At 29.9% G+C, this 13192-nt stretch overlaps 1 protein-coding gene across 1 annotated transcript in view; it reads left to right on the top strand.

Moving 5' to 3' along the window:
- Syt4 (Synaptotagmin 4) overlaps window positions 1–13192 on the top strand; it is a 367686-nt gene that overhangs the window by 330632 nt on the left and 23862 nt on the right. Inside the window, exons 5-6 of the mRNA XM_075354746.1 lie at window positions 9972–10188; window positions 10977–11132. Coding sequence (XP_075210861.1) covers window positions 9972–10188; window positions 10977–11132 — 373 coding nt within the window. The remainder of the gene's footprint in view (window positions 1–9971; window positions 10189–10976; window positions 11133–13192) is intronic.

The following is a 13192-nucleotide window of genomic DNA, read 5'->3' as shown; positions in this document are numbered from 1 at the left end:
TCTCAGCCAATGTCCCAACCAACTGCATTTTCTTCTTTTTATTATCTCAATAATCACTCTCTCTTTTCCCACTTTATGAAGCACCTCCTCATTCCAATCTCTCCGTCCAGCTGATTTTTTCCATCCTCCTCCAAACCCACATTTCAAAGACCTCCAATCATCTCTTCTCTCCCTTCCTAATAGTCCATGTCTCTGCCCCACAAAGGGCTACACTCCACACAATACATTTCACAAGTTTTTTCCTTAGTCACAGATCTAGTTTGCTACATAGCACTCTCCTCATTTTTCTGAATGCTTCTTTTGCCCTAAAAATTCGTACTTTAACTTCCTGATCACACTTCATATCTTCCTTAATGATGCACCCCAGGTACTTGAAGGATGCCACTTGCTCAACTTTTTCCCCCAATCTTAATTGTTGCCCTTCTGATTGATTTGCTAATTATCATGCTTTTTGTCTTCTTTGTACTTATCATCATCCCATACTCCTCGAAGGTTTGATTTATTCTTCTCAAAATTTCATTCATCACTTACTCACTCTCTACCAACACTGCCATGTCATCAGTGAACCTAACGAACTCTATACTTCTTCCTCCAATATTTACACCCTTATTACCAGTTAGACTCTTTTCAATTATTGCTTCCAGGTAACAGTTGAACAAAGTCAATGACATGCAACATCCCTTCCACACCCCTCTCCCAAGAGTGCTTTCCTCTGATAACTCATTCCCAAACTTTATTTTTACCTTATGTGACAACTGGAGATTTCTTCTTAATCTCCTTTCCCTCCAAACAACTCCTTTTTCCTTTTAAGATTCTCAGCAATTTATCCCATTCCACCCTGTCTGTCAAATGCCTTCTCCAGATCTATGAAGACCACATATAAATACCACATATAAATCTCTTTGCTTTTCATTATATCTCTCTCCAATCACTCATATTAACCCTATTGCATCCCTTGTTCTCTTTCCCCTTCTAAACCCAAACTGCTCTTCTTCAACTGATCTCTCTAGTTTTCCATAAAGTCTCCCATTCAACACTTTTAGTAATATCTTAGCTGCATGCGATATAAGGATAATGGTCCTATATTCCTCACATTTCAATGAATTCTTCTTTTTTTCGATTGGGACCATAATAGTAGTCATGAAATCTTCCAGCCAATCACCACTCTCATATATCAGATTACACAGGCTTGTGATATCTTTATTTCCCCTTTCCCCTAAACCTTTCCATAGCTCAGCCGGTACTTGATCGACTCCACATGCTTTACTGTTCTTCATTTCCTTTAAGGCCTTTTTCTGCCTCTCCCTCCATAATGTAACAACCTTTCTCCTCCTCACACATTTCTGATTCATCTTCAATTCCTAGGATTTCTGGTCTTTTATCTACTTCGTAAAGTCCTTCCACATATGGTTTCCATCTAGCTAGGACCTCATTCTTTCAATCAACCACCTCTTCTGTCGTTATTTCCATTCTAGTTTTACTTTTCCCTTTTTAAATACCAGTTCCAAAACTACTCTACACATCTCTTCAAACTTCCCCACTCTTTCCATTCTCTGAATATCTTCACACCTCTCCATCAACCATGTTTGCCATGCCCTTTCTGTTTCTTCTTAATTCATTATTTAGTTTTCTGTACATCTTCTGTTCTGACATTCTTCCACTATTATCTCTCATCCATTTTATCCAGCATCACCTGTAATCCATTCTTTCTTTTTCCTCCTAGTCTGCTTTTTATCCCTAGCATCTTTTTATGTTAAAATTTCTCTAATTAAACTGTATAAATAGTAAATATAAATTAAAATTCTAATTAAATGTACATACATAACACGTTCACTCCATTAAAATCAGCAAAAATTTTGTATACAGTAATGCAAAAATAACAGTTAATTTGTGACATAAAATTTAATTAATAACACTTAAATTTAAGCTATCATGTTATAAGCTTAACATACAAAATTTCATGCGGGTTGTATTTACGTGACAGTTCTTTTTTAAGAGCTGTTTTGCATATATTAATTAATTATATTATTCAATTTTTAACTAACTCATAAATACTAGATTTAATAAATGGCACAACAGCGGCATTTCTTTTAAGCAGATTTTACAATTTATTAAGACAAAATATGGACATCATTATTTTTAATAAATTAAGTTTATCTATTTTTAAGTTTGTGCAAACTATGCTTTTACAAGCATATAATTTAATCATAACTATAATTTTTATTTTGTGTATTTACGGGTCATTTTCAGATTGAGGGATAATAATAAAAACAAAATGTTAAAAAGTCAAAATATAATTTATTTATTTTAAAAATAATTAATAATTTTAAAACAGTACAGTAAAATCAGACACTGCATAAAAGCTAAAAAATTATTTTTTGGCATTTTTATAGTCAATATCTTGTTATGGAGTATCAAAAGGCGTCATTTCGGTAATAATTTTTGTGGCATAATAAGTGAAGGAAAATATGGTAAATAGCAAAAACAATTATTATGTACAATTAAATTATTAATTTTACGTAAAACATTATTAAAAATATTTTTATATTTTTTTACAGTTTTTTTTTTTTTCATTAAATGACAAAAAGTTTTACTTTTATCATTTTGTGAGTTGTAAATTCGTAATGTTCGAAAAATACGGAGCGAGAGCACCGATTTTAAACAAAATTTGATTGACTTTCAAAAACTGTATTCAAGTGATTAATTTCATGATTTTACTGCAGATTATTTTTACTTTAACGAGAAATTGCAGTTTGAGACGAGTTACCGAACTGACGTAACGCTACCGATCTGACATTTGTGTTACCGGACTGACGATAAGATATGGAAGTTGGAGAAAATAGTGAAATAAAACGAGATATTTGGAATATAATGTACAAAAAATACATAAAAACTTATAAAAATGTCAATATATACAATGAAATAGGATAACATAAACTATATATGATCACATTATTAACTAAGACTAATTGTTGAACTAAGACAAATCAGGGAACATTTTTAAAGCAGTCGGTAAAATAAGTATTTCGATCAAAACGTACAATAAGTGAATTAATAGAAAGAATAATTTTGCATAATACTTGCTTAAATACAATATCATATGCTTAGGAAATAATATTTATCATTTAAAACCATTAACTTAAAACACATCAAATACAAAATTCAAAAATAAAAACAACGCCTTACAATCAATAAATTTCACAATACTTGATCAGTTCTTTTATGAAAATATAAACAAGTATAATTTTTTGTAATACAAATGAAATATAAATAAATGTTTCAGTTAAATAAAGAAAAATATCTAGAGAAACAATATTAAAAAAAAAACAAACAATATAATAAAATAAAACGCAACAATTAACTAAATTATAACTAATAACTAAATTAACATGCATACTAAACTTCAAAACACATTGACATAAGTCTTTTGAATACATTTTTCTGACAAATGAAAAACAATAATACATTAAATAACAAAAATGCCAAATTAATCTACAAAAAAAGATACGGTAATATTATTCGGCTCCTTCAAAACACATTTATTAGTTTTTTGAATTTATAAAACACGCTATCTCCTTTTAAAATAATGTTGGGCGTAGAAAGTGTTGCTACAGTCTGCTCCGTGGAAACATAAGAAATATGTTCGTTCACAAAAAAGAGCTTTTTATTGGCAGAAACATTTTTCATGAACATGAATTTCAACTCATTGTTACCCACTACACTTCAGCATACACCGACGAACTGACGCGGTCTGGATTTTTTGACGAATTTTAGAATCTGACGAGGACATATGCATATATGAGACATGTGGTTTGCAGAATCCTTTGTTAATCACTCTAATCTGTTTTAAAGCAGTGATTAAAAATTCCGTATTACTGTGCCTAATCCAAGTACAGGTCTCCCTGTTCCTTGCATTTGGCGGTGTGACCCAAAATGGTCTGGCTCGGGTAAAACTTGTGTATGAAATACTTAATTTTGTTTCTTTTACATAACGACTATATAAAGTTTGCAATCAAGATTCGAGAACTATTCTCCTTTGTTTTCTCTCGCTTCCTCGCCTGACAACGTCCTTCTTTCCAGGACACATTCGGGATACTGTATCATCCTTGTAGAAATCATTATGTTGGCTGGCTTCTTCCGCAATTACGGAATGATACTTCTTCCCTTTGTATTCAAAATCTCTTTTGTTTAGTAGTGATTTTGATTTATAGGAAAAAACGTTCGTGAAATGCTTCTGAATGGGGTATTTTCGTGAAGTTTGTGACTGTATTTAGTAACCAGTTACCGCTCTTTAGCCTTTGGATTTATTTTTAGAATTTGATGCTCAAGCTATTTTTTAGATAAAATTCAATAAACAGCTTCCTCATGATAGCGGAAGATAACTTTTCTCTTTTAATCAGTTTTTTAACTTTCGGTATTAGGTGACGAAGAAAATAATTTTTTTCTTCTTCACGCTGTACCCTTTTCTGGCATTTGCGAAGGTGTCTTTCCAGTTTCTTTATTTTTTCTTCCTGTTTTTTTATGGTACGATAGGGCTCTATCGCGCCTAACGGCTTTCCTACCTCTTTTCAGGGCTTTTCTGCCCTGAATGTAACTGAATTTCTCGTTTTCCTCGTCTGACTCAGGAGGAGTGTCCTGCACCACACATTCATTTTTCTTTTTATTCTTGTACTTTTGGGAGTACTTCCGTCAATTCTTTCTTCTCATTCTTTGTTCCCTTGGGGGCAAATATTTGACTGATTTATAAAAGTTTCTTCCTTCAGTTTCTTATACCTCTCTTTATACTTCCTTCGTTTTTCTTCTAAAGCTTCTTGCGTCATTTAGGCCCTAAACTTTCTCATTATCTCGGCAGTTAATGCCTTTTGTCTGTCACATTTGTACGCCTTGCTAAGATTTTTAGAATTTGTCGTTTTTGACATGACGGAATTTTCAGACTGAAACACTTAAGAAAACCCAACTATCTGTCTTAAAGTTCGTATAATATAGCTAAGAAACATAAAAACTTTCCAGAAAGAATCGTACGATAAAATAATTGCGTATATTATTACATTATCAATATAACAATAATTATAAAAATAATTATACAATTATTATAACTAATTAATTAAATATATTAATATTTTAACATAAGATAGCAGACTAATCCGTCACAAAATTAAAATTCGAACTTTCAGAAAATACAATAAAAAAAAAGTTATTATTTTTGCTCATAAATTAACTCTAAGACATTAATAATATTGTTTTTTTAAAGCTATCTTTGAGAAAGCACTAGTTTTCAACAGCTTGGTAACGTTACCGCAACAGGCAATCAGAACGGTAATGTTTCATCAGATACTGAAACATTTTTGAACTGACCGTTACCAGACTGAGTAATTACACATTAATTCGGTACAAAATGATGTATATACAAGACGTGAATTCGGCGCGGCGAGGTTAGGGTAGGTTTAACAGATAGTTGTGGGTTCAGCGTTATTCTTAACATAAAGTTAATGTTAATAACGTTTAAACTTACTTAATTACGGTTAATATCTTACCTGGTTTATTGCGATGTAATAACGAAAAAACTTCAAGAAAGCACCAACTACAGCACACACTTGTTTATTGAATACTTCTACTTTTAATAATCAACTTCCCGCGCTTTTATTCTACCGGGCGGGAAGTTTTAAATTCTCCCCCAGCCACATTTGTAACCGACGACGTATTATTTTCGCGATCTCAGTTACGTTAAATAAAATTTAATCTTTCAATGCTTATATAGAAATTTAATGACAGGTTTAGGAAACATTTTAAGGAAGTTTTGGTTCGATAATTTTTTTTTATGAATATATGTTAGTTACCGAACCACAGGGCAGCGTTACTAAAACAGTTACCGAACTGACGATTTTAGGCCATTTCAATAAAAAATAACAACTAGATTTAAAAATATAAATTTTTTAACTCATAACATGCAAACTTAAATCCAGTGTTTCCCAAATATAAAATAAAGACAAATTTTCGTTGAAAAATTAATTTTATGACCAAAATTTTCCCACAATTTGAAAATGACCCTTACGATTGACTAATAACTGGAAAAAATAAAACTTTGCTTTCAAATACATAAATGTCTGTAGGTACAAGTAAAAAAAAATTGTAATTTTTATTCTGTATTTTAAATAATTTTATCTTTATAGAAAACTTTTTCTCTTTTTTCATAAAATATATACATTTTAAATTAATTAAAAACGATTAGTTAGGAAACATTTCTTTGGGGTATTTAAAATCTCTTTTAATAATAAAAAAAAAAAAAATTAAATTTATCTATAAATTAATTATTCTGTTTTCAATTAAGAGTAGAACAGTTTTATTCTTCATTTATGTAAATAATTAGCAGCATATCATAATCTGACCTTTCATTACTGAGACAACTCTGTTTTGCTTAATTGGAATAAATACTGATTTTGGAAATATCACTTTAATCAAATCATATAATTGGCTAAAACAAAATTCTTCATTAATTTTATTCTGTGGAGAATAGCATACCTGCACACCCACACATACACATGAACATATGTGTACCCATATGGAAGCATACAAACACATATATTCAAATATATTTTGTACAGTGACCACCGAGTTGTTCTAGTGGTGAACATGTCTTCACAAATCAGCTGATTTCGAAGTCGAGAGTTTCAATGTTCTAATCTTAGTTAAAGGCAGTTAATTTTATACAGATTTGAATAATATATTTTGGATAGTAGTGTTCTTTGGTGGTTGGGTTTCAATTAACCACACATCTCAGAAATGGTCGACCTGAGACTGTACAAGATTACACTTCACTGACACTCATAAATATCATCCTCTGAATTAATACTTGATGCTGATTCCCAGAGGCTTAACAAAAAAAAAAATTTTGTATAGTGATACAAAAAGTTTTGTAAGCACACTTTTCATGGAGGTTGAAAGGGATATTTTAGATGCAGGTAAGGGAATTCTACTGCTGCAGCATCAAACTGGGCTAAATGCATATATGTGCTTGTCTGAATATTGTGCAAGCATGCGTCTATCTGGAGGCAGTACAGGCTGTCTCACCTCCCATACAGATTGTATGAATTTATGACCGAGTGCAACCTTTGAACTTAGATGAATGTGGAGATTTGTATAGGATATATTAATGTTTATCAGTTTTTTTAATTGTAAACTTATGTTTTCAATTAGGAAAACCATTTATTTACTTAAGCTATTTTTTTATTAAAAGTAATTAGAATTTATTAAATGAATCTTTTAAACATTTATTTGTACAGTAGTATTAATATTATTAAAGAATTATTTTTAATAGTGGTCTAAACTACAACTATTTTTTTACATAATTTTTTTACTATTTTTTCTATTAAGTTAGTATATAGAATGGCATCTTGTTTAGTAAAAATAAAATACCTCTAATCTTGTAATTTTTCTTTTTTTTTTTAATTATTGGTTTTGAAGTCCATACTCAAACCAAGACATTCTGATTTTTTTTCAAGGCAAAGGGATTACTAATAAAGTAAATAATTTTATATCTAAATGTATCCTTAATTAATGTCTATACAGTTCATTGGTAAAAAAAAAAAAAAAACATATGTATCTTTTTTATTCGTTTAGATTTCATCTGTCAATGTGGATAAAGCAAGTGCGCGCACGTGTGTGTGTGTGTGTGTGTGTCATGAAGTAGAAGAAATAATATCCGGCAATGTTCTATTGCTCTATTAGTGAAATAAAGAAAGATTGCTTTGTTTTCAAGTTATTGCTGATTAAAATATTCTACCTAAAATTTCTACTCCAGTGGTAAATGAGACTAAACTTAATCTCAAACTTTCTTGGCACTTGATTATAAGGAAAATTTAGTCGTTTTACATGTTTTTTGACCTGAATAATTGAACAAAAGTCCTATAAATGTAACTCCAACAATTTCCAAGAAAACTGTAAATCACAAAAACATTGAATAAATAAACACATTGTTTTAGATTTGATATAAATTTGAGTTTTTACTTTGCTAATAGATAAATAAAATTTTATAAAACAATATAATATTAACTAAAAAAACTGAAAGCAAATAAAAGTTTAGAAGATTCCCTGTTATTCTGAAATAAAGTTTACATTAAAAATCTTTTTTTAATATTGCCACAAAAAATGTAAAAACAAAATTATAAAATCAGCTTCTCAATATTATTAACAAAGAATGAAAAATAAAAAAATTTATTAACAGTCCTTAAAGATAATTAAGTTAAAATCGATGAAATTTTTCTATTCAAAATTGAGTAATAAAGTTAAACTCCTATTAAATTAATCCTTTTACAAACATTCTGTTCTTCCCAAATAATTTAACAGGAAAAACTAATGTTAGATTATTCTAATATTAATTTTAAAAACCTCCAAATATATGAATTTTCCAAAAATAATTATAGTAAATTAAAAAAATCAAATTAATTGAAAAAATATATAAAAAAATTAATGATGCAAATTAAATGAAAGAAAAGAAAAAGATAAATTTTTATAACCACTTCATAACTGATCTAAAATTCCTTACAAGGTTGTTTGTATTAGATTAGGGTCATCATTGGTGTTGCAAATTCTTATTACTAACTTTTCTTGTGCACAAATTTTGTTTATATATTAAACTTCTGACCTCACTATTAGTAATGCAGTGGTATTTAGTCAGGTGAGTCTGGAGGTCAGTTACAATACATGAGCTGAAAGTTTTCCCCATGCCAACTTAGTGTACTAGTTATTGTATTGTACTAGTCTATTGTGTTTACATTTTATATGCAGATGTATCATGTTATTAGTAATCAAATGATGTCATTTGGTTACATAGTACAACAAACCCTGCTCGCCCATCCCACCAAAGCCAGCCGACAGTTCAGTTGACAAAGACAGAGGTAAACTTTCAGCTCATTTAGTTTGATTTATCTCATTCAGCCAACCAGAACATATCCTGATATTTTTTTCATTAGATACTTGTACATACATAATATTCTGTATTACGTACAACTATAAGTACTATGTTGTATATTTATATTTACTTAAAATATACTGTATATGCATATATATTTTTTTATGTTTAAAAAGTGTGATACCATAAAATTAGTCTATATATAGTGATGGTCATTTTGTCTCAAATTTAAAATAAAAAATTTGTTTGATTGCTTAATTTTTATGGTAAAGTTATAAATTTTAGTGAATATTAATGATCTATACAATTGAAACATTTGATATATAATTGATACTTTAAAAAATTGAAAGTAAAACAGTTTCCAAAGGATTTGCTTTTCACTGATAAAACATGATTTGCATTAAAATTTTGAGAATAAGTAACCGTGTACTATTGTCTTCACTACTCATTAATATAAATGAAGATAACTATTGGATGGATGAAAAGCAATCCATTAACCGGACAAGGATATTTTTTCAAAACTTCGACCCCCTCTGACGAGCCCTCAACGTTTTAATTCAAATTTACTGAAATACATCCCCTAATTTTTTATGGAGACCCTAATCAGATCTCAAAACCCAGAAGACGAATAGTCTGGATACAACTAAATTGAATTGGTAGATTACTCAGCATCAGTGATTATTGAATCCTACAAGACTGCAAACTTCTCAATCTCCAAAATACTGACAGAACTTCTGTGGTTTAATTGTCCATTCCTAATATCTATCCAATCCCTCATCCTAGTGTTCTTCAATATTCTCTTTTATACATGGATATCAAGGATATTAGATATCCATAGCATTAATTCCATCTACGGTGGACACTGACATCAAATAGAAGCTACTGGCCCAGTACTTGTTAAATGTGGCTTGATGGGTTTTGGCTCTGCTTACAACATTATTCAGGTAAAACTTAACCTTCTTAACCAGGTAAAACTTAACATTTATTAGGTAAAACTTAACCTTCTACACAATTACAGCTTAAGTATATGATTTCTTGTTTTAAAAAAATGAATTTTAAACAGGTATAAAGAAGAAAAGAACAAGTTGGTGGTGAGTGTTGTTAAATGTATTGATCTACCAGCTAAAGATCCAAGTGTTAGAAGCAGCTATCCTTACATTAAACTACAATTGTTACCAGAGAAACGTCACAAGGTTAAAACTAGAGTATTACGGAAAACTTGTAACCCAGTGTATGATGAAGATTTCACTTTTTATGGCATCAATACTAATCAACTTCAGGTAAAACCATTAATCATTGTTATTATTTAATATTATAAAAGTATTTTAACAAGCCATGGTTTATCGTTACAAAGAAGAAAGATATTATCCACGAAAAATTATGGCTTAATAGGCTAGATCAGAAGGAGTAGATGGGGGTTTGGTTGAAATTGTCCCCTGCAATGTGTATCTCCCTTCTCAGGCCTATAGACAGATAGTGAAGTATTTGCAGAATTCATTCAACAGAATTAATGCAGTGGAGGCTGGAACAAATTGTTTGTAGTTCAGTTGTACAAGTTCACTATTTGCAAGTGGATATTCCCAGAATGGGCAAGGTTCCAACTGGAAACTGAGTCAATCATGACTTTTCAATTTCTGGGGTAAAATAAATTTTTAAGCAATATTTTTTTAAGCTCAACAACATAAAATCATTGATCATTACATTCAAGTAGTTCCACATTATGCTGTGTGGAGAATTATTTAAATTCATTATCTAGATGGGGCTATTAGTTCATGTTATATCTCATGCATGAGAAGATTGTAATTTCTTTAGTTTATTTCTTCATTTTGTACATACTTGTTTATATGTTATGATACCATCCAAAAAATCACAACACACATCCAAAGTGCAACAACACAATATGAGTTATTTTTATATTAATGACTAACAATAAGAGTAATATTTAGTTAGCTTTTATTGTAGTGAATTAATTATACTAATTTTGAAATGTTTGGTTTAAATAGGTTTCTATACTCATCTCTTCAACTGTTATTAATAATGTGATCAATAACTTTTTCTTTTTTTTCAGTGTACAACACTGCATTTTGTTGTGCTGAGTTTTGATTGTTATTCTCGAGATGATATCATTGGTGAAGTGTTTTGCTCTTTGGGATCAGTTGATTTATCACAAGCTGAAAATCAAGAACTTACATTATGTAGAGATATTCAACCACGCAGTCTTAAGGTTGGATTACAAGTATTTTTTTTTTATATATGTTCAAACATGAAAAGTTATTAAAATGATTACGATCAGCGATGGCTCTAGCATAGGTCACATGGCTGGGCAGGTTTTTAAATGGGTGGGCCTAACCTCAATTAAGCTTTTATAAATTTGAAGTAGTTTTATAAATGACAGAGAGCTAGGTTTGGATTGTAATTCTGATAAAGTTTATATGTTTATGTTGTGTGAATATATACATATATATTTCTGGAGTACGTATATTTTATTTATACAAAATGACAATATATTAACTATAAGTGTTTAAATCTGTGCTGACAAATAAAAATGATAATAGATATGCCAAAGCTGAATAGCTGAAATATTAAACTAAATAAAATACTTTGATGCAAATAATAAACAGGATTTTATTTAATTTTAAAACAGATTAATTCTTAAATTATTTTAATTAGCAGCAAAATCATCAACAACTCTTATCAGATCAATGTTCTATTGCAAGAATAAATAAATAGCTAAGGCAGTTATCAGACATCAGATTTCATAAATAACTCTTTACATGTTGCATACATGAAAATTTTCTCTCACATGATGCAGAAGATGGAATAGTTGTTATTTGAGTCAGTTTATATAAGTCATTTAAGTCTAGTTTGTATTGCTCTAACAACTTGAGCAATGTAATTTAAATTCACATTCTCCACTCTAGTTTGTTGTTCATGCCTCAGGATGAGATTTTTTAATATTTTTATTTCTGATATTTTGATAACTTTTAAATGATGCCAAGATAGAGGACTCTATGGGAATATTAGCAACTATTTTTTGCTACAAGTACATTTTTGTTCCTTACAGCAGTAAAACCTAAATCAGATTCATGATTTGGTTGAAAACATCCTTGTAGCTTCAATCAAATTGACTGCAGCAACAATAACACAATTTTTTCCCTGGAGAAAATCAGACAGTGACTTGCATTTTTTTAGCAAATGTGTGTACAGGCATAAATAAAAAATAAAGGACAAGTTCATCTTGGTATTCAATTCTGACTCTTCTGGAGATTGTTCTGAATTTTCACTCCGGATATTTACAAGTGTTCAATAATAGCATCATTTGTTTTCTTCAAAGCCAAACATAAAGCATACAGACAGACTCATCGAGTATTACTCAACTTTGTCAATACCATTTATCCTATCTTCATTTTTATTTGTGTATCTATAAACATTTCATGTACTGCTGACCCACTCATAAAAACACACAGTCCCTGCAGTATCAAAAAAAAAACTGTTGTTGACTGAATCCCTCTACATGTTGCTACAATAATGAGATTTAATTTATGTTTCATACAGTGTTTGAAGATGGCTTGAGGAACTTTCATACTTAAAAATTTGAACATCTCCACAGAAGCCACTCATAATTTCAGCTCCATCATACAATTGTGCAAAATAGTAGTTTAAATCAACTCCACAGTTTGCTAGTTTTTTGTTTAATACAAATTAAAAAAGAATTCAATTTTTTTGCAGGTTCAAAGCCTAGAAATCTTTCATACATATTCCTATCTAAATAGTAACAAATCACTGTTGATGATTGCTCTGTTTTTGAACAATTTTTTGACTCGTCAATCATTAGGGCAAAATACTGAGATTTTTTTACTTCATCTGTTACTTGTGTATCTTCTAGCATGATACTGCTTGTGATACTAAAAATGTCATTTTTAATATAATGATGAGGGCAGTTCCATTAATTCTAAAATATTTGTTTCAATTCAAATACAATTCAAAATACTCTGTTTCAATTCATCATGACCTCTTTGAGCTACTCCTCATAGAGGGCTGTGAATCTAAGTATATCAGCAATTGTTTCAATGTATCCTCTATTTTCTTAAACTACAAGAGCATATGTTTCATCAAGCATAGTTACCAATTAAGTATCCTTCCCAAACTTACTTATAAAATTTTTGAAAGACTCCCAAGCAATTAAAGAATGTTTACAGTACAAGCTGTTTGCTGCTTGAAACTGGGATCAGATTCTGTTTTTTTTCTAATTAGTGGAACTTAGTGGCAACTTTATTTATAAAA

This window comes from Lycorma delicatula, chromosome 1 (genome assembly GCF_047948215.1).
Source record: "Lycorma delicatula isolate Av1 chromosome 1, ASM4794821v1, whole genome shotgun sequence".
NCBI lineage: Eukaryota > Metazoa > Arthropoda > Insecta > Hemiptera > Fulgoridae > Lycorma > Lycorma delicatula.
This window is presented reverse-complemented; position numbering and strand designations above follow the sequence as displayed.